Source organism: Triplophysa rosa, linkage group LG18 (genome assembly GCF_024868665.1).
Source record: "Triplophysa rosa linkage group LG18, Trosa_1v2, whole genome shotgun sequence".
NCBI classification, from domain to species: domain Eukaryota; kingdom Metazoa; phylum Chordata; class Actinopteri; order Cypriniformes; family Nemacheilidae; genus Triplophysa; species Triplophysa rosa.
In genome coordinates this window covers 18,988,900-19,012,769 of record NC_079907.1, presented here as the reverse complement: position 1 = coordinate 19,012,769, position 23,870 = coordinate 18,988,900, and the positions used below count along the sequence as shown (strand labels likewise).

General features: G+C 37.3%; 1 protein-coding gene across 1 annotated transcript in view; it reads right to left on the bottom strand.

The window, feature by feature from the left end:
- The window catches only part of pcdh15b (protocadherin-related 15b), a 285,327-nt gene that overhangs the window by 204,089 nt on the left and 57,368 nt on the right, over nt 1-23,870 (bottom strand). Inside the window, exons 7-9 of the mRNA XM_057358597.1 lie at nt 8,333-8,452; nt 7,441-7,551; nt 6,314-6,484 (exon numbers count right to left, since the gene is read on the bottom strand). Coding sequence (XP_057214580.1) covers nt 6,314-6,484; nt 7,441-7,551; nt 8,333-8,452 — 402 coding nt within the window. The remainder of the gene's footprint in view (nt 1-6,313; nt 6,485-7,440; nt 7,552-8,332; nt 8,453-23,870) is intronic.

Here is a 23,870-nt window from a genome sequence, read left to right as displayed (position 1 = left end):
CAGGCTCCTCTCATACGTGTGCTTAGATTCATCTGCGAACTGAAGAGATTCACAGCTTCTGCTGGTCAGATGAGCATGGACAGACCGAGCTGTAAAAAGTAACATTTATTTTGTTTACAATGCAGTGTGATATAAGTCTAGAGACAACACTCTTAAAAATAAAAGTGCTTGAACGGTTCTTCACAGCGATGCCATAGAAGAACCATTTTTGGTTGCACAAAGAACCATTCAGTCAAAGGTTCTTTAAAGAACCATCTCCTTCTTACTTTTTTATCATCTGAAGAAACAGATGTTAAAGGTTCTTATTGGAACCAAAAGGTTCTTCTATTGCATCAAAGAACCTTCTGAAGCACCTTTTTTAAGAGTGTATAGGGCTGTCAGAATATTCGATTTTCACTACACATTTATCGTGGCCAAAAGAATTTCATCACAATGATATTATTGCAATATCTATTCTATTTATGAAATTAAATCAATTAATTAATAATGCTATCAGTTTAAAGGTACAATGCGGGATGTTTTGTATGATCTATTAACAGAAATGCAATATAACATACAAAACTGTGTCTTTAGATGTGTATAAAAACCTTACGTAATGAAAAGTTATGTTTTTATTACCTTAGAATAAACCAGTTGTATCTACATAGGGAGCGGGCCTATCTACATGGAATTTGTTATGTTGCGCAGCCATGTTTTGTACAGTAAGCTCTAACGGACAAACAGCTCTACAGAGTGTATATTTCGTATATGTTGGTCTTCGTGTGTTTTTTTAGACACAGCTTGCGTCATCACTGAGTTGAAGAAGCACAAAGTAGTAAGTCGTAGTACGGAGAGAAGGAGGAGTAGTCGTCGTCTAGCTGAAGCAATTGATTGTTCTGTCTTAGAAGTTTTGATAAAATGAAGGACCATGCATATTGTGCACAAGAGCCGACAGAGCGTGAATCTCAGTCGTCAAAGAAGCGCAAACGTGATGCTGCCAGACGAATTAGAGACAAACGGCGGCAGAAATCCAGGATAAACATCGTGTATCTATTACCAAAACCAAACCTCTACAGATGATCCAGAATGCAGCGGCAAGAGTGGTCTTCAATGAACCGAAGAGAGTGCACGTCACTCCTCTCTTCATTAAGGACGTTTTCACACATAAGGGTTTGTTTCAGAACCTGGTGCGTTTTCTCTCTTGGTTCGGTTCGTTTAGTGTGAACACGGTTGCAAACGACCTCTGGAGCGGTTCGCTAGACGTGTGAAAGCCATCCGACCCAACGGACCAACGAACCAGACTGTATCATAATGTATGATGGGTAATTACGTAAAGTTGCATGATGCAAAAGGAATTGTTTTGCTAATGGCTCCCTGTAACAATGTTCAAAGTAAGAAAGGAAGGAGGCGGGAACCGGCGAACGTTAAACCAAACTTTTAATAAGATAAACAAAACCCTTACGGTCGACTGCCGGCCACACAAACATAATAAAACATAACATAAAATCCAGGCCTGGTTCTCTCTCGTCCTTCACTGCTGTCGCTCCTCCTTTTATGCTTCCTGAGCTCCGCCGTGAGAGATGTGAGACCGATGCAACGCGCAGCTGCCTCGCGCCGTTCCCTCACGGCCCTCGATCCGCTCTGCTTGTCGCACTCCCAAAATGAACCGTGGGCTCACTTGGAGCAGGGAAGAAGTGAAGTGCTTGATTGAAATTTGGTCAGAAGAAACACATTGCCGAACAGCTCTCCAGAACTCACAAAAACACAGAAATTTATAAAGTGTTTAGCAAGAGCTTAAAACAAATGGTATATAATCGGTCGGTTGAACAGTGCCGTGCGAAGGCAAAGAAACTCGGTAACAACAGTAACCAAACAAGCCATAAAAATGCTGCGTAGCTGCTGTCTGTCCATCCTGATGGATGACATCTTTGAGCGGAATCCCGGAAAATAAACAGATGCACTCTGACCAATCGAAGGAGAGTTTACTCGCACGTGACTTTTATTAACAAAGTTTGGCCCGTTTGGAAATATTGCCTTGTGAATGCGAACCGAACTAAAATAAATTGCAATATTGTAACGATTTAACCCCAGGTTTCAGAACAAAGCAATCGATCCACATGTGTGAAAACGCCCTAAGTTACATTGGCTCCCTATAGTCACTCAAATCAAATTCACGACTCTGCTCCTGGCCTACAAGACCACCACTGATTTGGTACCCCCTTATCTTCACTCGCTAATACAGACTTATATACCCGCCAGATCCCTACGCTCTGCATATGAACGACGTCTTGTGGTGCCATCCCAAGAAGGTAAAAAATCTCTCACGTACCTTCTTGGGATCGGTTCCACATTTATGGAATGATTTGCTCACTGCTACAAGATCAGCAGATTCTGTAGCCATCTTTAAGAATCGTCTGAAAACACATCTCTTCCGTCAACACCTGACCGATCAGTTCTGACTTCTATCTCTTTTCTACTCTTTCAAAAAAAAAAAGCTCTGTATACTGTGGTAGGATATATGAGACCAGTTTGGTTTTATTGCACTTATGCTTTTTGTTGTCCTTATGTTGTTCCAATTGCTTCCATTGTTTCCCTCATCTGTAAGTCGCTTTGGATAAAAGCGTCTGCTAAATGTAAATGTAAATAAACAGCCAATATGCTAATAATTGGCATGCTAATAAGCAACTAGTTAATAGTGAGAATTGGTCCTTATACTAAAGTGTCACCTAAAGTTATTATAAATAATAAATTATTTACTGAGAATAAAAACTAAACAAAAGTTAAAAAATAAAAAATAAATTAAAGTTATATAGAAATAAAAAAATATATATACAGTGAGGGAAATAATTATTTGATCCCCTGCTGAGGGGATCAAATACTTATTTTACTGACTGAAATGCAAATTAATTTATAACCTTTATATAAAAAAATTTCCCCTGATTTTTTTTCATATTCTGTCTCTATCAGTTAAAATAAACCTACCATAAAAATTATAGACCCTTCATTTCTTTGTAAGCAGGCAAACTTACAAAATCAGCAGGGGATCAAATAATTATTTCCCTGACTGTATACACTGTGAAAATGTATTTGTTGTTTCAACTTAAAAAAGTAAACAGCACAATGTGTGTCACACATGCAGATCTTTACTTATAGAGCTGTTTTAATGGAAAGTTCACAGCGGGAACATTTATTTATATTACATTTATATCAGCACATGTGAACAGCAGTGAAATGACTGTGTGGAATCATATGGAATGGCACTGAAGTGTTTATTTTATTTCATGTATAAGAGGAGAGCCGAGTAACATCAGCTGTGTCACCACCCAAATCTTCAAAACTATACAACAACATATGTCACCATACAATGGCACATTATATATGATACTGTATATGATACTGTAGTACACTCTTTAAAAAAAGGTTCTTCAAAGACATAGAAGAACCTTTTGGTTCCATAAAGAACCTTTAACATCCGAAGAGGTTCTTTGTGGCGAAAAAATGTTCTTCAGATGATAAAAGTAAGAAAGAGATGGTCCTTTGAAGAACCTTTGACTGCATGGTTCCTTCTGGTCCTACAAATGGTTCTTCTATGGCATTGCTGTGAAGAACCTTTAAAGCACCTTTATTTTGAAGAGTGTATTTGCCACTGCACAAAAAATAAGCATGCATTTTTAAGACATTAAGCACTTGCCACTTACACCAGTTTCTTTTCTATCAGAATTAAAATCAAAGTAAACGCTCAGATTGGACAACACTAATCACAGGGAATTCTGTGTTGAGAACAAGTTTTGGGTTATTTTCTCTTCTTGCAACACATTTCTGTTCATCTCATCAGCTCTTCTGGATGAAGGAGTGTTAGGGTTCGAGTGGGCATGTGTCCTGGTGGAGGGTTGTCTATCATTGAGGAACAAATGAATTTTTGAGGGGTGTCAGGGAATTGTACAGCAGAATTTCACCTGTCTATGATGTAAAACTTCAAAGTCAAGCAACCTGACAATGTTTCCATATAAAGGGGTAAAATGGCATCAGAGTGAGGAAGAACATTTCTGACCTCAATTCCACAGTCGAGTCATGCAAAACATCCAACACATGTACACACCCACGAAAGCTATTGCCGATATAAGGCTAAGGGAAATAACAGCCATTGGTATTATATACGCATTTGAATCATTTGTTCAATAATTCGAAAAAACTGCTGTTCAGTAGACTGCTGTTATTTATCAAAATGAAGATTATATCACATTTTAGAAATACAGATATCTCTACACTTTCTATAGCACTAAAAGTGGTTCTTGGCTCGTAATCATAGGGGAACCACTTTTAGTGCCATATAGAACCATATTTTGGTGCTTCAGTGGTTCTTCTGTTTTTAATGTGTGACCTAATGGCTATTGGTTATAAATGTTATCTATAACAGCTATATTACACAGTGTATATATATATATACAGTATATTCAGGTCTCACCGCATCAATGCTGATGTGTAACAGCCATTTCTCACAGCCCAGTCAATTCCAGATGGATAAAATCCCATTCTTGGCTTGTTTCATATCCGAGTATTCATTCAACAGATGCTTTTATCTAAAGCGACTCACAAATGAGTAACATGATGAGCCATTTGTCATGCAAGTGGCTGTAAATTCAGCACACAATGCAAAGTTACAGAACGCCCTCAGAATTACTTCACATTACTGGAGTAAAATGAGTTATGAATGCCATTTCAAGCAAAAGACCCAACAATGCTCAATATTTCAGTCAAACATCATTTTCCTGAGAGTTTCCCTAAAAAAAAATAACTCAACTTCTCAATACATCAAGCAGATCTGACGTTAATAGAAATGCTGATTTAGGCTTGTATGCCCCATGGCCATAATTTCATGTTTATAAAAGAGCTTTTATCACGTAAGACGGCTGATGCTGAAGGCTCAGCGCTGCTCAAGCAGGTGTAATGGCGGATAACAGTGACCTTTGACCTCCAGAGCTAAACACAACCCTCAGAACCTTCCGAAAGACAAAGTTTAGCCCCAAAAATAAAACTTCTGTTGTTTACACTTGATTTTACTTCATCTCCCACTCACAAACGGTCTCTTGATAAACTCATTCATCTACATTATGTTAAGTTTCACTTCACAAATTCATTGTTTATGGTAATTAAAACACACGTGGGTTGTGCACAAAGCAACGTTCCCTCGGGTTTATGGTTTAAACCCCTTAATGATAATTAAAACCTGATCAGAAACTCAACGTGCTGTAGACTTTTTCCAACAAAACTATGTCTGCAAAACAATCAGGATCTGGAATTCCAACACAACAAAAGCAAACTCGATGAAAATGCAACGGTTAAACAATATAAGCAACACACTGTATGGGCACATGAACGTTTCTGATGAATCATGGCACCGGTGGCATTTCACTTGTGCTTTGATGATAATTTCACCACATGTATGCAAATTGCTTATTTTTTTTAAATGTCTAATCTGAGTATTTTGTGTTTGCTTCAATAAGCTCTGAAGATCATAACTAGTTTAACACTAGTTAGTGTTAAAAGCATTAATTCAATTTCATATTCTTACTGTTTGCAGTTCTCGAGTACTGTACCAGAATCACAGTTATGTAACACGGGTAAGTTATCTATTACTCTTGTCTTCTGGCTTGCTTTTAAAGATGACACAAGAGCGCCTACAATAACCTGTTTTGTAAATTCATGAGAAATGGCAAAAATAAACAACAACCTGATCTTACAATAATGTCTGATTATTAGAAAACCAGGAATGAAAGTCCTAAACTGGGACTGTTAATGGGGAGAAAGCAGATTGTACGAAAACATACAAATGAGATGTATGTATGAATTCACATGAAAATAATTCTGTATTGCCATGAGATTGTATTGACGTGCACCACATGGCTTGGTGCTGTCAATTATTTAAGATGATCACAATTATTAATTATTTTCACAATTTTATTTGGTGCTGCTATTAACTGGAAATCTTCATATCTCACAAATGATTCAGAGCTATGTGACTTCTGACAGCTTCAGTTCTACACCCGAAACTAACAGACATGTGGATTAAATCTCAGTCCATTCATGAAGTCTCATTAGAGAAAATATTCACGAAAGCTTCTTCCGTTCATATTTTAATTTGCCTCCTCTATGATTTTCCTTTTAAGTCTTCACGGGAGCGACATCACAGGCGCTCAGGCAAACACGCGCGTGCAGCTTACAGAGAACATCGTTGATCTGTCATGAAATTTAGATGTTTCTCAAGAGCAGAGATGCGAGGTAGGTGCCAGCCAGAATACAAACAGCTGCATGAGAAGACGATGTCAGTACTCACGGGATGGGTGAGCTCCAGGATACTGGAGCGGTAAGTGAGAGGTCTGCAGTCGCGGGTGTTGTCCACCAGACTGCAGGGCAGGAACATTGGACCCATGTCATCTCCATCCAACACATCCACTGTCAGCGTGGTGGTGGCGGTGAGCCGGTTGGCTGGATTCGGCGCTCGGTCCTGTTGCGAAAGATAAACACGAGTGATCGCGATTGTGAATCCCACTGAAATGGCCATGTATCTCACGATCCCATGGGTTTTTACATGGTTGCATTAACACAAAAATATTAATGTTTCATAATGTGCTTTTGCGAATGCTTATGCGAATTTCATGTGACTTTAAAGTTCCCGTATTTTGATGCATTTCCGAGTGAAATGGTATTTTGAATGAAAAAAAAACAGTGGGCGTGGCTTTCGTCTTTCTCTGCGATTTGATTGGATGTATAAAAACAGCCGTTGCATTTTGAAATGGAACTGGCAGCAGACTGATAGTTGAAGGGAAGGAGTTAAGGGATGTTCCGCCCAAGCCGTCTAACATATGTCATTTAAGATGGATAGTCATTACAGGACAGAAGTGCATTTTCAGATTTTAACTGAAGATTATGAGGGCACACAAATTTTTAAAAAAGAAGTTGATCAACTATTTACAATAAACGCTTCAATATTTCATGAAAAAGCATTGTAAATTTTTTATTTCACTCGGACTTTAATGTAAAGCAAGACAGCTGTGAAAATAAAAATGCATTTAAGACATGCAATACATTTATATAGATGAGATACAAATTCAGAGAGGTTTGCAATGAGTCAAAACAAATTTACACTTTTCTAGGGCACAGTTCCTGGTCTTATTCTGATTCCTCAACGCACATTATTTCAAAGGATAAACGGTTTTCGTCCCTTCACTTCGGTACACAACGTCTCCTTCAATTCTCAATGGATCACATGGATAACAAGTGCTGTCTGACATTTCTTCTTATATTCTCACATGGTGGTTCTCCACCAAACACTACAATAAATATATGCTACAAACCATGATAACATAACACACACGTTAGAACGACAGAAAGAGTCTGCTTACATAAACACAAAGTCACATCATCATCATCAGCTTTCAGATATGGGCTGTACAGACTTACGTTGGCCTGAATGATAACCAGGTAGCGTGTGATCTCTTCATAATTCAGTCTCTCTCTCAGAACCACAGAGCCAGACAGGGTGAGGGGGATGTCGAATGTCCGGTTCGTGGTCTGTGGAGAAGGAAGGGGTTGGTCAGAAAAACAAGGCCACACACACACGTCTGGTTTATTATCTCCATAGGGACAGTCCACAGGCGTAATGATTTTTATACTGTACAAACTGTATATTTTATCCCCAACCCCTAAACCTAAAGATCATAGAAAACTTTTTGCACTTTTAGATTTTCAAAAAATATTGTTTTGTACGATTTATAAGCTTTTTTGCCTCAATCTTGGTCCCCACGGTGACACGAGTCCCCATGTGTTGGGTGTGCAGGTTAAGGCCACACACACCCCTACACACGCACACACACACCTACACACCTACACACACTCATGAGATATTCATCATCTGTCTGCTTCAGTGAGGAGAGAATGCTGATGGAACAAAACTGATCAACTTTCAAAACCTCATGACCCTGTTTAGCAGGACAGGTGCAGTACAGATGTTTTAAAGAGGACGTGTCATCTCGTAGCGCTGTCATGATTTCAGAGTTTGTGATTATCGTGGCCAGAAGAATTAATAATAACGATATTATCCCAATATCTATGCAATTATGAAATTAATCATTTGGCAGTGTATCAGTCAAATTCATCTTTAACGTTGCTTATTTTGTGTTTTCTCTCTTTTGGCTCAATGTATTTTCAACCTTGGCTCACATTTGCGAGAGGTTAAATCTACCTCATGAGCACCCTGACATGCCTACTTTTCTTAGTGTTTTTCTAGACTCATTATGATTTCATTATGGTTGAATGCACAGAGACACACAGCACAGTCGGTTTGGTGGATTACCTGGTCTTTGGGGTTGTATTGAATGGTGTATTCAATCTGTCCGTTGGGTCCATCATCAATGTCAACAGCCCCGTTATTTCCTGTAAACCCAGAGAAGATGGTGGTTCCAACGGGCGTCAACTAGAAGAGATAAAATCAAGTGTGGAGTGAAACATGTAAGTTTAGTGTCTCTAAACGTCCAACGTTAGCGAGACGTTTTTTCATCCTATGAAATGCCATTTCATCATCTGGAGTTTTCGCCTGAAGCGTGTTGACCAGTGTTAAACATCAGTCATTTGTGAGACGCTCTGATAAAGCGCTCTCTTTCTTCTCTCATTCTGGCTGTCATGGTGGCGTCCTGCTGTGATGCGGCTCTCAGAAGCGAGAGGGAAAAGAGGAAGTAATGGCTTCCAACCTGATGAGAAAGCTTGAGGCATCTGGGAACTCAGGTGTTCTTTCCTGTGCTGCCTCTCTGACATTCTGACAAGATGTATTTAAAAGAAAAAAGATAAATAGCTGACAACAGAAATAAAGTTAGGCAGTAAAGAGTGATTTTTTTATTTGCCTAAGAAGTGTTGCCGTTACAGTTGCCAGATATTGTTTCAAACCCAGCTAATCAACTCGGCAAATAAACTCAGCAAAACGTTACACACAATTAGTGTGGCGGGACCAATAATATAAATGATATTAATAAAACCTCCCATTAAATTTATGCTGTTGCGATTTATGCAATTCGATGCCATGAAAAGTGAAACCGGATTTGTGCATCTGGCAACCAACCCGCTTAACGGTCAACCCGCACTCAAAATTTCATTCAGTCTTGAGGACATTGGAACAAGCAGGAGTCTCTCAAGCAGGTAAGTGCCAAAATCTTATTTAGCATCGTGAAATTGTCTATTTCATATTACTTCTTCCCAATTTAAATAAATTGTTTTACCATTGAACAAAATGGCTTTATTGAATAAAGAACTTGGTAGCGCAAACATTTAGCCAGTTAGCTTAAGCATTAACTTAGTTACCGCAAACACTGGGGCATTTTTGATTAGCATTAATGAATCAGGTTAATATTTCCAACTTTGGAATAAAGAAACCGAATGTTTTTGTCAGTGAACAAAAGTTTATTGTGCGTAAGTTAAGATACACTTTGGCCGCGTGCGCCATGTCGCAATGCCTCATAGCATCACATTGCTGTTCGAAATCGATTTCCAAATTCAATTATGAAGCAGTGGTGGAGCTAGAGTTTTATATATGGGGTGGCCATGGGGGTGTATCATCGTATCTGTACGCGGTTGTTAGTGATAAACTTTTTGAGCGTGACACACTTCAACACAGCTCTTCTTCACCGATGAATCATTTAAACGCCTCTGATTGGTCAGAAATTTCATACCCTGAACTTGATTGGCTGTAATGCTCAAAGCTGTAGCAGAGCAAAGAAGCGGTCATCCACATTCGTTCATTTTCACCTAATCTTATTTAGATTACGACTGTCATAGCTAGTTTTTTATTATGCATGGACTGTTTTTCCTCTTTTGTCTTGAACTTGGAGAGCAGATTTGTTCACCTTGTTGTCATTTTTCCAAAGCCTCTGTTAATTTGTATGTTATGTTGGGAACCTATTTACGATCTGTTAATGGAGCCTAACATAAACTTACACAATGAAAAGTTGTTTAGGAATCCTAAAGCCAAGGCTAAAGAGGGAAACTTATTTCTTCCTTCTAAAGTTTGTATGAAGTAACGTACACCTGCTTAGAATGTTAAAAGAAATAGAGGATCTCTCCCAACACTGTTTATATTTATCTAAGGTTAGAAAACGTTGGTAAAACTTTACATTTACGCAACATTTAAAAGTGTAACGTTAGAAAGTAGGTAGATAACACTATAATGGTAAGGTTCAACAAAAAAACGTACCTGGCTGGGTCGGACTTGAAATGGCTAGCAAGCAAGCGGGTACTTTTGAATATTCCATTTGTTTAGCAAATTGCAGTGGTCCATTTGCTTATTTTCTCTCTTTCGTCAGTCTTTACAATCCATCGCACAACTTTTTTCCATTCTAAACTAGACTCACTTGAATTTTGTCTGCGGTGACGTCGCGTGCAAGCATGGGCCCCGAACGTCAAAATAAAAGCGTTGTTCAACGAGAGGTGAAATCAGATGTCAATCAACATAAGTAGCGAATCAAATTTTGGGGTGGCACCCAGGGTGGCCAATTGGATGTCGGGGGTGTTCAGTGCCACCTTGGATCCCCTCTGGCTCCGCCACTGTTATGAAGCACTCTATTTAAGAAACATCTATTTGTAGTAATGTTTGAGGCCACAGTGGACATCGAGTGCACTCATGTAATTTACACTCTCTAAACACACAACGGCTAACAGCAATGTACGTTACCATTAATCTCGCGCAGAATGACTCTCTGCCTCTCAACAGAAGACTGCATCCACAGCTGGTTTGCCAACCACCAGTCAACTCAAGAAGAAGAAGTTACTTCCGCTAGTGCCTCAGAATGGAGTTTACCAAGTCCCTTGCACATCTGCCACAAATACGGCTAGATGTACAACGTTGTGACAAGCAGAGCGGGACGAGAGAGATGCGAGACCGGTGCAACGCGCTCGTTATCACTCGCGTCACCGGCCTCACGCAATTGCAACGTCTTGCAGACAAATTTTCGCTAAGCACAAGATCAAAGCTAGAGAAAGGATACAAATTCTTCGTTGAACAGTACCTGTTTGATTATGAAGGTAAGCGTTTTGTTTTCTTTTTGTGTTGGCAAAGGTGCTAGGATAAGTAGTTGAATACGTGTTCTGTCAGTTTTTTTCTCACTGTTGTTACAGTTTTTCTCAATTGCTTAAACACATTTCTTGAAATTATGCCTCGTATTCTCAAAACAGTAAACACAAATCCATAACATCTCACCCAATTCCCCAAACATCCTTTTTTCAGGTCAAAATGAAGCTCTCTTCTCAAAACCATTCAAACTTGCTGAAAAACCAAACTTTTCCTGCAGACATGACTTACAAGCCCTCAAAATCACCCACACTGCAACATAGTCTTAGACACTGGTGAGATCAATTCAAAACACTGTTACTAAAACTCTTAGTGGGATTCAAGAATAATTTGACAGCTTAGTGTTTATTAGAATATACAACATAAAGAGTGCACATAGAGCAAAGTGCAAGAATGAGCTTTAGGGAGAAAAAAAAATTACACTACTGTGAAGTAGATGAAGATGATCTTACAAGACAATAGAAGTTCAAAAACCAAAGAACAATATGAACTGGTCATGCAACACAATACGGTACACAACTGCACAAATAACATTTACATTCAGGCATTTAGCAGATGCTTTTATCCAAAGCGACTTACAGAGACGATAAAGGAAACAATACAGTGAAGCGATTTGTCAATAGGAGGCGATGTAAAAAATATGGCATCCTCTGCACCTTTGGCCCAATTTTGTAAAAGTATTCCGTATTTTCTGCAAAAATTGTGCTACAGTTTACTGGATACAGAATAGAGAAATTTCTCTCATATAAAGTGTGTAGTGTAATTATACTGTATGTTTACAGTAAGTAGTATAAAGCGCAGTAGATGATTCTAGGATGCACAATTACCTGTGCTCCTATTGATATTATCCTGAGATTCTGATTGGTGTGTCATCAGTTTTGCAACTGAATGTTTACTGATGGACAAATGTGTGCTATTTGAGTTTACATATTGACACTTCAGTTCATTATATTGTGTGTTTGTGTTTTCTGAATGAGAACATAGTTAAACCTTTGCAAATTGAGACTGTTTGTGTGTGGGGTTTGTACAAGTTGGTGTATTGTTCTGAGAATGTGTTTATAGTTGTCAGAAAATGGTGAGTTGTTTCATGAATTGTGTGTTAGCAATCGAGAAAAACTGTAATAGGGGTGTAACGATACACTCAGCGATACACTGAAATTCAAATAACATTTATTTTCAAAATATTAACAATTTCAGTAATTTATTTTGTTGCACATACAACTTAATAAAGAATTTTAACATTTTAAGGCTTAACTGAAATTAGAATTAAGATCAGTGTCAAATTTGACAGCAAATTTTTATTTAGTTTTAGTCAGTCTTTTGGCTAAAATGCAATTTAGTTTTAGTCATCCCAATTTATCATAGTTTTAGTCTATTTTTAGTCGACGAAATCTACATTATATTAGTCTACTAAAATCTATCTGGATTAACTCATTTAATTGGTGTAATTAAATGTTCCATACAAAGATTTAACTGTTTCGACATAATTTACTTTACCTTGGAATTAAATTAAACCAGGTCATTACCTTTATTTTTCAGAAAAGTTGAGTAACTACTAGATATGCATTGTTGTAACACAGAGAATATTAGACCATGAACGACATGTAGCAGTTCATTCAGTCTCATTTTGACTCAATTGACTCATTCGTTCAGTGAAGGGCGTGTTCATTCAGTACATTCAACCAATGAAACGCTCTGACAGAGCTCACACTCAAGCGCTATTGGCTCGTGTCTCTTTGAAGCTGCGCTGTCTTTGCTTGAGACAGTAATACTGAATGAGAAAAATCTTTCAAAAAGACATTTACATAAACTGTATTACATTTCTTCAATCATGCAAATCACATACTTGTTTTTTAGCATGTCATTCGATCTTTTAATATAGAGTTCAACTCACTTCATCGCTTCTCTGATCGGAACAGCGCTGGTTTCTTTTGGCTTACTTTATGTTGCATATCACGTTATGCAGCAGCTCACGTTAGCGGATAAATTAACATTGGCATTTAAAAACGTTTGTGCTGCCTTTGTAATGAGTTTCGGGGTGACTCACCTGCAGTCACGCTTCAAGTTTGCTGTGTTTTAACGGCGATTGTGAAGGAAAATATGAGGCTTTGTAAACCACTTGGATACACAGATTGTGTCTTGTGCTTCTCTCTCTACCGCATATGTGCGATAAGCACACGTGACGCGCTGGCGCAGAGTAGGTAGCGTCTTGACCGCTGAAAGAATAGAATTAAACATATCGTAAAATATCCCCATCTCTCTACGATGCGCATCGTAACATTTTTTGCATCGCGAAATATCGTAATACGAAGTATCGTTACATCCCTAGTTGTTAAATTCCAGCGGGACAGCAAAACAGAAGTTCTTCTTCTTTTCGTTTGTTGCAAGACGGATGTTATGATACACTGCTTTGCGAAAAGGCGGAAGTTAAGTGACGTCATTGTGAAAAAGGCCTATTAGTCGGTGAGTGTTGAACTGTTCTCTGTCAGGCACGATGGTCTGTCAGATGTGCGACAGAAATCAGAGCGTCGTATCCACACCCCAAGCATCTCCCGAGGCAGATAATGTAATAACAGTTCATCACCTCAATGATTTTCAATATGATTACATTACATTTCATATGCTGCCTTTTTGTTAAGAAATAATATAATACGTTTACATTTATTTATTTAGACGCTTTTATCGAAAGCATTTGACATTAACACTTTGTCAAAAAGCTAAACAATCATTGTTTACAATTTATAGTATAGTATTTGTTTATAGATGTTGAGGTGTACAGTCAGACATATTTGTAAGCATTAATTAATTAAAGTGCTTATGAAAAACTTAAACAACTATGTGTTTTGCTTAACCAATCTAGAAAATTGCATCAATACTTCAATACTATAAAATTACCAATAAACTATATAGAAACTGAATAAATACATAATAGATTTACTTACCTGTAACAAAAATAGTCAGAGGTGGGTAGTAACGCGCTACATTTACTTCGTTACATTTACTTGAGTAACATTTTGGAAAATATGTACTTTTTAAGTAAAATTAAAAGTGTGTACTTTTACTCTTACTTGAGTAAATTTCTCATAGAAAATCTGTACTTTTACTTCGTTACATAACTTACATTGCGTGACGTTCCTTCGTTCCTTCATTTTAAAATATGCTTTTTAAAACGCGTTGTTTATTTCAAGGTTGTCGTCTCTTTTTACGGGCATTCCCGAGTGATCGATTCTTTTGAGTCGATTCTTTTGAAAGCATTAATTGAACAATGGGCAAAACCATTTGAATAGGCTAATGAATCAGTTCAAATGATTTGTTCAGTTCGCAGCACGATCTGAATCATCTGAAGCAGGATTACTCACTCCTCGTAGCGCGAAACTTAAGAACACGCAGAACACAAAGAGCGTTGGATGAAGTGGATATAATCTATATCTATACAATCAAAACTGCAAATGTGTCATATTGTTTGCCAGCAATGATAAATGCCCGCCATATGCGCGCACCCGCGCGACCTGTTCGTCAGACACAGCAACATGCGCGTTACCTGTCAGACACAGAGACGTGGGCTTGCAGAAATATACATTTGAAGAACAGAAGGAAGAAAACGTGTTGATGGGCGTGTGGTTCACTGTTTACTGTTTGTTTACAAGTAAGAGCGTTTCACAACACACACGTGACACAACACGAGAAAACATGAGCTTTGTTCAAAAATGTGTATTTCATTTAAGAGAGCACTGCAGATGTCTAGATCATCTTAGGAAATGCTCTGAGTTTAGTTCATGCTTTAGTTTGACATGGTCTATTATTCTAAATAATTGTGTAAACTACATTGACATCAGGACTAGATGAAATGTACAGAAATGCTTGTCTCTTCTGTGTTTGTCTATTCTTTAGTCTCTCTAGTATATTGCAAAGATATCCGCTTATGATAATTAAAAATATTGATTAAAATGTAATATTAAAACATTGGCGTTAATATTAATTTTATGTAGTAGGCCTATATAATCAGATACAAAGTAACTAAGTAACTAGCTACTTGAGTAGTTTTTTCATTGCATACTTTTTTACTTTTACTCAAGTAATTTTTAAAATAGTGACTTTTACTTTTACTTGAGTAACAATTTCTCTAGTTACTTGTACTTTTACTTGAGTAAAGATTTTGGCTACTCTACCCACCTCTGGTAATATGATGAAAGATTCGTTGATACATGTCATGATGTATCTTTAGACTTACTGTATGAAGCTAATAGGAATAATAAACTATAATTTCAGTTTTGCAAGGCATCTTCTTTTTCATTAGCGTTGTATGTTTTTAAGTTCTGCATAATTTTTCATGCTGTTAAATAATGATTCCCTGCGTGAGTTTTTAATGCGCCTTATCATAATAATTTATTGTGATCCATCTTATCGCTTCAGTTCTAATGTCTTCAGGAAAAGCAAAATGATGCTGCAGTCGTAACTTATTTGAGGTCACCATACTGTCGGTGCATACACTTAAAAATCATCAATGTGTTGAATTGTAGCTTTGTTTCAAGTTTGGCTAGATCAGTTTTGTTCAGCAATTTATGTGTTTATCTCTATGTTCAGATAGTTCCGACTTTTAGACTACTGCGTGTGCCTTCAGTTTTACAGAGGTATGTTAAACTAGATGAGACCGATTGCAATTTTCTTTGCCGATTCGATTTCCGATTTTATTACAAGTGAAACCTGCCGATTCCGATTTTCTATCCACAAACTATAATTAACAGTATACTGTATATAAAACCATATTAACTTTTCTTCAATACACATTTTTTTTATTTTCATTGAATAAATGATTGAACATTACAATTTCCCCAAATTTCCCTAAATGCAGTTCTCCAAGCTGCATTAATTTACAGAATCTTCTCTTTCCCAAACAACTCTTAAATTGAAGAACTCTGTGACTGAAAAGAAGTACAAATAATAAAATATAACTACACATGTCACTTAATTTACCTTTTTCATTTTTGTACTCATCTCACAAAAGTCTAAGATAACAATAAAATACTTCAACTTTATTCTCGCCTGTTTCCATTTATGAAACTAACATTTATTTATTTCATTTTTTCTGAAATGTAAAATAAATAGTCTTTATCTTGTGTCTGTAGGATTAAAAGAAGTGGGTTGATTTTTGCTGCAACTTCAATAAAAAAGTTAAAAAATCTTATGAGTGAATTCTACTCTAAAGATGTATATGTATTTGCAGTTTTTTGTGTTAGTAAAGAATATATCAGATATATCACATATATTGGTTGATTTATTCAGTTTTTTATATTTTGGATTTTTAAAAACAAGTAGAAGTCGTGTTGAATGTCATTTTACCTAGGTGAAATGACCACAGTTTTAACGTAAGACAAGGAATCAGGTTGAATGGAATTTACGTTTGTTTTACACAGAGTGAACGACTTCAACATGAGTTTAGCATGTGTCAGAGTTTAGCATGATGCTAATAGCATCACTGTTAGCATACAGTACATACCCCATGTAGACGGAGCAGCGCGAGATAAACTACAGTGCACCTTTTTGTCTGTACAGTACATGATGCGCGTGCATGCGCGTGCAGTCAGCGGATATGAGAGATGCGCGTCAGAGACTCGCGGTCCGGTGGACCCACATGCGAGTATAAACGAGCCGTGAAAGACAGGCTGTGCGCGCGACGTTTACATGTTTACTTGCGGCTTTGAGTGTACTGACGGCTGTGACGTTCTTGCCCGCATCACGGGAAACAGAAGATCGGCTTGGAATCGGCGAGACGTGAGACTGACCGGCCGGGCCGATCATACGAAAAACCGGCCGATTCCGATCTCTGGCCGGTCAATCGGTGCACCTCTAGTTAAAACTATTGAAGGAAACACTTAAAAATCATCAAATGTGTTGAAACTGTAGCTCTGTTTCACTAAATCGCCACTAATCTTAGTTTTTGTCTGTAGTCTGTTTGAGATCTTTTTCCAGAAACTAACCTAAATTAAAGCTCTTAAATGAATCACATTGAGACAAACTGTACCCCAACAAATGGTCTGTGTTTTTGTTTTGTAGGTCGACCTATCCAAAATGTAGGATCTGCATTTACCCTGTCATGAGTTATTGAGTCCCATTTAATAAAGCTTTTAAATCCATTTGGAGTCTTGTGGTAATTGGTGAAGTATGGCATTAAAAAATAGTATCATCACTGTATAAAATGTTCTTTACAGAAAATCCTCAATATATTTTGTTAGATTAAGTAATAGATATGTTTTAATCTTTTTTTATTACTGTACAGCAAAACACAGTTCATTTTAATATACAATATTAAAAACAACTGCTGTAATTAATTTTACAGTAAAATAATTTTAACGTATTTAAAAATACAGCAAAAAGTACTGTATTTACTATTACAGTATATATATATATATATTTACTGTAAATTATTATACAGTATGTTTTAGTTACTGTTGTTAGTTTTACGGTAATATTCCTGTGTTTCAAAATACAGAAGCTTGCTGGCTATTTGTTAGATTTTTTTACAGTGTATTAACAAGACAAAAAGAAAACCATGCCCTGGTCTTAAAGGTCCAATGTATGAAATTTAGCGGCATGTAGTGTTGAGGTTGCGAACTGCAACCAATGGCTCACTCCACCCCTCCTTTTGAAGCACTACGGTGGCTGACACAGAACTAAGATGTCGTCACGTTTTCTCTTCTTTGCCAAAGGAGATAATGTAGGCTATTTACGAAACGCGTTCTGTAGAGCAGTTTGTCCGTTTAGAGCTACTGTAGAAACAACATGGTGAATTCAATGTAAGGGGACCCGCGGTGTATGTAGATAGAAATAGCTCATTCTAAAATAATAAAAACATACTGCTTCATTATATAAGGTCTTTATACACCTCTGAACACATTAGGGATGTAACCATATAAAAATCTCACTGTACGATATTACCTCGGTATACAGTCTACGGTACGGTATTGCTATATTTAATATAAAAAAATATTATTTGGAAACGTGCCATAAGCATCCTCTTTTCTTTATTCTATAATCATAACTGTTGCTTAGAGGTATGAGTTATATGAGATGGGTCAAATGACCTAAAAATCCCTTTTATAAAATAAAATAATTACACCAGACAGAACTTGACAAAGGTAACATCTATTATTTGTTCTAATTTTATGTTAGGCCCGTAAGACCTCTCGTTTCATACAGTCATGTGACCTCCATAATATTGAGACAATTTTGCTATTGCAATAACACGATATCGATAATATTTTCACATCCTTAACACACATAGTTATGTATATTAGATTGCATTTCTGTCTATAGATCCTCCAAAAAATTTCACACTGGACCTTTACGTTAACATCGCCATTGGTCAAGTAAAATACCTCACACATCTCACTGTATCTGCACCCACTTTCACTTAATTTCAGCCCACTATGAACACGCAATCCTATTTCCAGTAGAAGAGCTTGCTATTCACTTCACGCGTCCATCAAGTGCATTTCTCAACTTTATTATTTACTTCATGGTCTCTCTTAAGCTCAACAGCCTCCTGCAGCACTCGGAGGAGTCGGTAGCGCTGCGCTTGTTGACTGATGGACTGAGCCCTGTTAGTCCCCTTCATCTGCCCGTCAGTCATGCGCTTCACATTTCCCTCGAAATCGATAGTGGGCACTACAGGCTGGCGTTTTCTGAGGCCACTCGACGCCACTGACGCTTCCTCCTAATGAGGGAACTCTCTCCTGACAGCTCTCTGGGGATGCACTTTCAATTAGCTGAAAGCCACGTGCTCTCCATCCACTCAATCCAGTCTGAGAAGATCCCCGGAGACCGAGACAGAATTCCTGCACACCCGCCCCAGCGTGACGAGTTGAACATGAGGGACGGAATAAAAAAGAGGACAAATCTGGTATAGACCGCAGTGCAGAAACGGACAGCGCTTTTAACAGCAGAGAATGATCGTACACTGAGACATGACGGTTTTGGAACCTCTTGCAAAATTCATTGGACCTCATTTATCAATCTAACGTAGAAACGACCACAGATCCGTGCGCAGAAATCATCTTACGACAGGGTTTACGTGTGATTCATCAAACATTCGTATGCCGCCAATATCATAGTACGAATGATCGTACCTTGATAAATGTGGCGGCTGAAATCGGTCGTAATTTACATATAACGCCCCTATAAATTCAGGGTGTAGACAGGATAAAGGTTTAAAATCTAATGCTGCTAATCTTGCATTTCAGGCTGCTTAAATCAAGCACACACAGTTTTATGTTTGCTTCATTTAATTTTTCTCTTTCAGATCTGTCAGAGGCAGGACCAGCGGTATTCAGCCCCCACAAACCGGCCTGGAACCTGCCACACAAAGCAAGGCAACCTGTGACCCAGTGCGCATCTTCCATCCCATCGAACATCGCACAAATAATAAAAAACATTAAATCATGCGTTTTGTCTGTTTTCATTAGAATGCATATTTGTCCATCAAAGAAGCTATCATCTTACAAATAGGTAAACTAACCCATTGCATATAAATATATTGATTAGGCCTATTGTAGTTTTTAAAATGTTTGACTTTTAATTGTGCATTTTAATTGTCGTAAATTATCTTAGAAGTAGCCTAAAATGTCCTTAAAAGATTTATACACCAAAGAACCTGTTAACCTTGTAATTTCAAACAATTAAATGATCATATAATAAATAATGAAATAATTAAAAATACTTAATTAATGTAATGAAAAAAAGAAATCGCATCGTAATCTATTTTTACATTTGTTATACTAAACTAAAAAAAACCTAATCTTTTTATCCTAATTATTCCTTTTCAGTTATCAAAAGGGTAAAGCGTACAGAGACACACTATCTCAAAACTTGCGTACACGAACTGAGACCTGTCGTGAGATTTGATCGTAGCAACCGCTCACGTCCATATTGATAAATGCTAAGTTTTGCGTGGAAACGACCGTGCGCCCAGTTTTCGGTCGTACGTTCGTTTTATAAATGATAAAATTTATAAAACAATTTATAAAACAATTTATAAAAATTGTTGTTTTGGTTCATTTGTTTAGGTCATCACAAAAATATAATTATTAACATGGCCAGAATTTTATTACTGGTGCAATGCTATGGGATGTCAGAATACAGCCCCCATCTGCTGTGAAAAACACAATGAAGTTAAATAAGTCATGAAAGGTGACTGGCAGATTGATTCAGCGGGCTATGGCACTTCTGGGGTAATTAAACGGCAGTCAAAGACTGAGAACATTAACAGCTAAGCGCTTCAGCTCCCAAGCTCACAAGTGCAATTCATCTACTACGAAATCACCCGGCATGGTTAAAACATCACACTGGTACAATTCAGCTGACCGACTTTCCAATTACACTTCCAATTAACAACAAATGCCTGATTTTAGCTCAGATGTTCCAGCTAAGATGAAATACAGTATAATACTGATACTGACGAGAAGATTACTCACATGAAAATATTGATATTAAATCTTCCAGGTAATAATGATTTAATGGTTATTTCGGCATCAAAATTGATGCGTGTCTGGAGTTGTGTGGTTTCATCTAGAGCAGTGGTTCTCAAACATTTCAGATCAAGTACCACCTTTAATAAAATGAGTTGTTCCAAGTTCCACCTGATGACCGCCATAGAAAATCACATGAATAAACACTCAAATTAACAGTAGAGCTGTGAACCTTTGTCTTTACACATCATCCTCCGATTCTAATGTATTATTAATAATAAAACAATGTTTTGTTTACCAGCTGTTTTCAAACTAAAGAACATGTTTTTCAAGTTAGTCAGCAGTAATAGTGGACACAAAACCCTTTCTGTAGTGCACTGTAAACAGGGCTCTGTAAATGACTTTTATGGGGGATTTATTAACTTTGTGGGGACTTGCAGAAAGACTACAAACTTATATTAAAGACAAACAATGTGGAAAGAATATTTAACACATTAGATAAATACACGTATACTTAAACATCAAGAGAACAGCTGTATATAACAAACAGAGACTCACACTTTATTGTAGCGGCTCTTGTCAAAGTGACGAGTCAAAAATACATCGCAATACGCGCTTCATTGATTTAACCTTGAGTAGATGTAGACATGTGTTGAATTAGCACTTTACAGCAATAACAACAGATTTAAACAGCGGTTCAAGTGCATAAATATATAAGAAACTTAATTTACACACATCTCATCAGAAGAGAGAGAGTGAGAGATGCACAAATGCCTGTCTGCTCCCGCTCTGTGTTTGAGCTGCGAGTTACATCCACCAATGATCAATAAACAATCATTCATACAACTATATAAAAATTTCACATAGGCTGAGATGTATTCCGTATTTATCGATCATGTATTAAACATTTGAAATTGTATTTAAAACACGAAATGTAAATTAATATATAGAGTTTTCTGTTGTGTCACGTTCCGCCGGGGTCTCTTCAAGTACCACAGTTTGAGAACCACTGATCTAGGGCAGGGGTCTCCAACCCTGCTCCTGGGGCTGGTTGCATACACTGCTTAGACTAGTCTTAGATGTTAGTCATCTCATTTTTTCCTCAAGACTGGTCATAACTTCTTTAAATCAGTTACATAAAAAGGTAGATTGGGGTAATTGAAATATGAAACGTAAGACTGATTAGTCCTAACTGATTGCTAGTCTGTGATAATAGCTGTTAAGACGCAGTAGTGGTAGTAGTCCGAGTGTGCTGATGCTTTAAGGTGCAACAGAAAAAAACAGGTCCAGTGGAGCTAGTAGAGACTCTTTCAGGTGATAATGTCAGCAGCTATTTTTTACAAAACTGTATTAATATTCTTTAGACATAAATACAACAATATTTGAGTTGCAATAAAATTATATCTAGTGCTGTGCCACCTTAAATGCTTTAGACGATGCTGCTTGAGCAATTTCTCAAAGATAAATAATATTTTTTAAACTACATAAAAGGTTATACTGTATGTACACATTTGTTTATATCGAACACATATATAATAAACAAACCAACAGTGAAATAATAAAAAACGTATTCTGAAATCTCGATTTTGTAAGATTTCCTGTGTTCACAATTAGAAAATCTGTTTGTGTGTGGTGTGTTTTCTTCGTCACATCACGGTGCACCACACATTATAGGAGCAAGACGAATAAATCTAGGATTTTTTATGTGTGAACTAGTAAACGACTCATCAAAGAGGCTCCCTGATGCGTCGCTGATGCCTCCCAGACGCCAGACAAATATCTAGCATGATAAATATCTGGAGCTGTCGTCCGACACGACATCATGTAATGTCAAGTGACGCAACGAGCCACAGCCAATGACAGCAAGCTATGGGTTGAGGCAGTGTTGTAATGTAACAAAGTAAAAATACTTAATTACAGTACTTAAGTATTTTTTGGGAGTATCTGTACTTTACTTGAGTTTTTAAATTTCCGCAAACTTTTACTTTTACTCCACTCCTTTTCCTGAACAAAATGTATACTTTTACTCCGATACATTTCCCCTAAATATGTTCGTTACTACTAAAAAAGCAGGAAACAGAACAGAGACTGAACATAGACCAATCCGATCCGGTCACGATGACGGCGCTTAACCAATCATTGGTTAAATCTTAATGCGCAAGTGCAGACAAGCACGCTTGAATTTCAACACAAGCGCGGACATGTCGGATGCTAGTAGCAAGCGATTATTTGGCGCAGTTTCACTCAACAATAATGACACATTTTATAAGAGAAGCTGAGAACGCAGCAGCGCCTCCTACTCCCGAGGTAAACGACAGTTGTAACGAGGACGAACACCCATGGCAGTATTTGGAATGTTTCTGCGTTGGAATGAAAGACTCTTCAAACCGGATGAAGTGCCTCTTATGCTTGCCTAAAAATACAGAATTACTGGCACTTAAAAACTCTCCGTCCAATCTCAAACACATTGAGGTAGTTAACAGTACGCAGCAGTTATTTAATTAACGTTATTTCGGTTCAGATATGTAACCAGCAATCTAGCCAATCGTTGCTGTTGTGTTTTATGCTGCCTTCACGTGCTCTCGGAAATTCGTCAGTTCCCACTTCTGAAGTCATGATTGCGAGCTGGTTGTGTTTAGGTGCTTTGTTGTCGGAAAAAATGGAAGACGCCAGATTCATGCTTGCGTGTGTCTTGGGAAAATCATATATGGTAATAGTTTTTAACAATATACACCCGTATAGTTTTACCGCACTATCTAGTCAGCTTGCTGACTATTCTGGAATATTGGTGAAATACACGCTATTTTCACTGTGTATAAAACATACAGTATGCTTCGAATGATTATTCACATATGTAAATATGCTAGTTTAACAACAATACAATTAAGTTGTTGCGGGAAAACTAATGAATCATATTTATCAGAAATCCTTCTCCCATCCGCCATGTTTAAAGTTTTGAGAGAGTTGTAAATTATGTAAGCTGAATTTTTGGTCTTCATTTTTGTTAACAAAACGTGTCTACTTTACTTTGAATACTTAAGTACATTTAATATAAAAAATACTTTTCATACTTAAGTACAATATTTTGCTGATATTCTAAGACTTTTACTCAAGTCTTATTCTAAAAGGTGACTTTAACTTCTACCAAAGTAATTTTCTGGCAAGATATTTGTACTTTTACTCAAGTATTGATTTGAGGTACTTTATGCATCATAAAGTATTATGGTCACCGGAACTGCCCCCGTATGCTGATCCATTCTTTCGCCCATATCCTTTGTTTTTTTCCTTTTTCTAGGTTTTTTCAAGCAGATCAT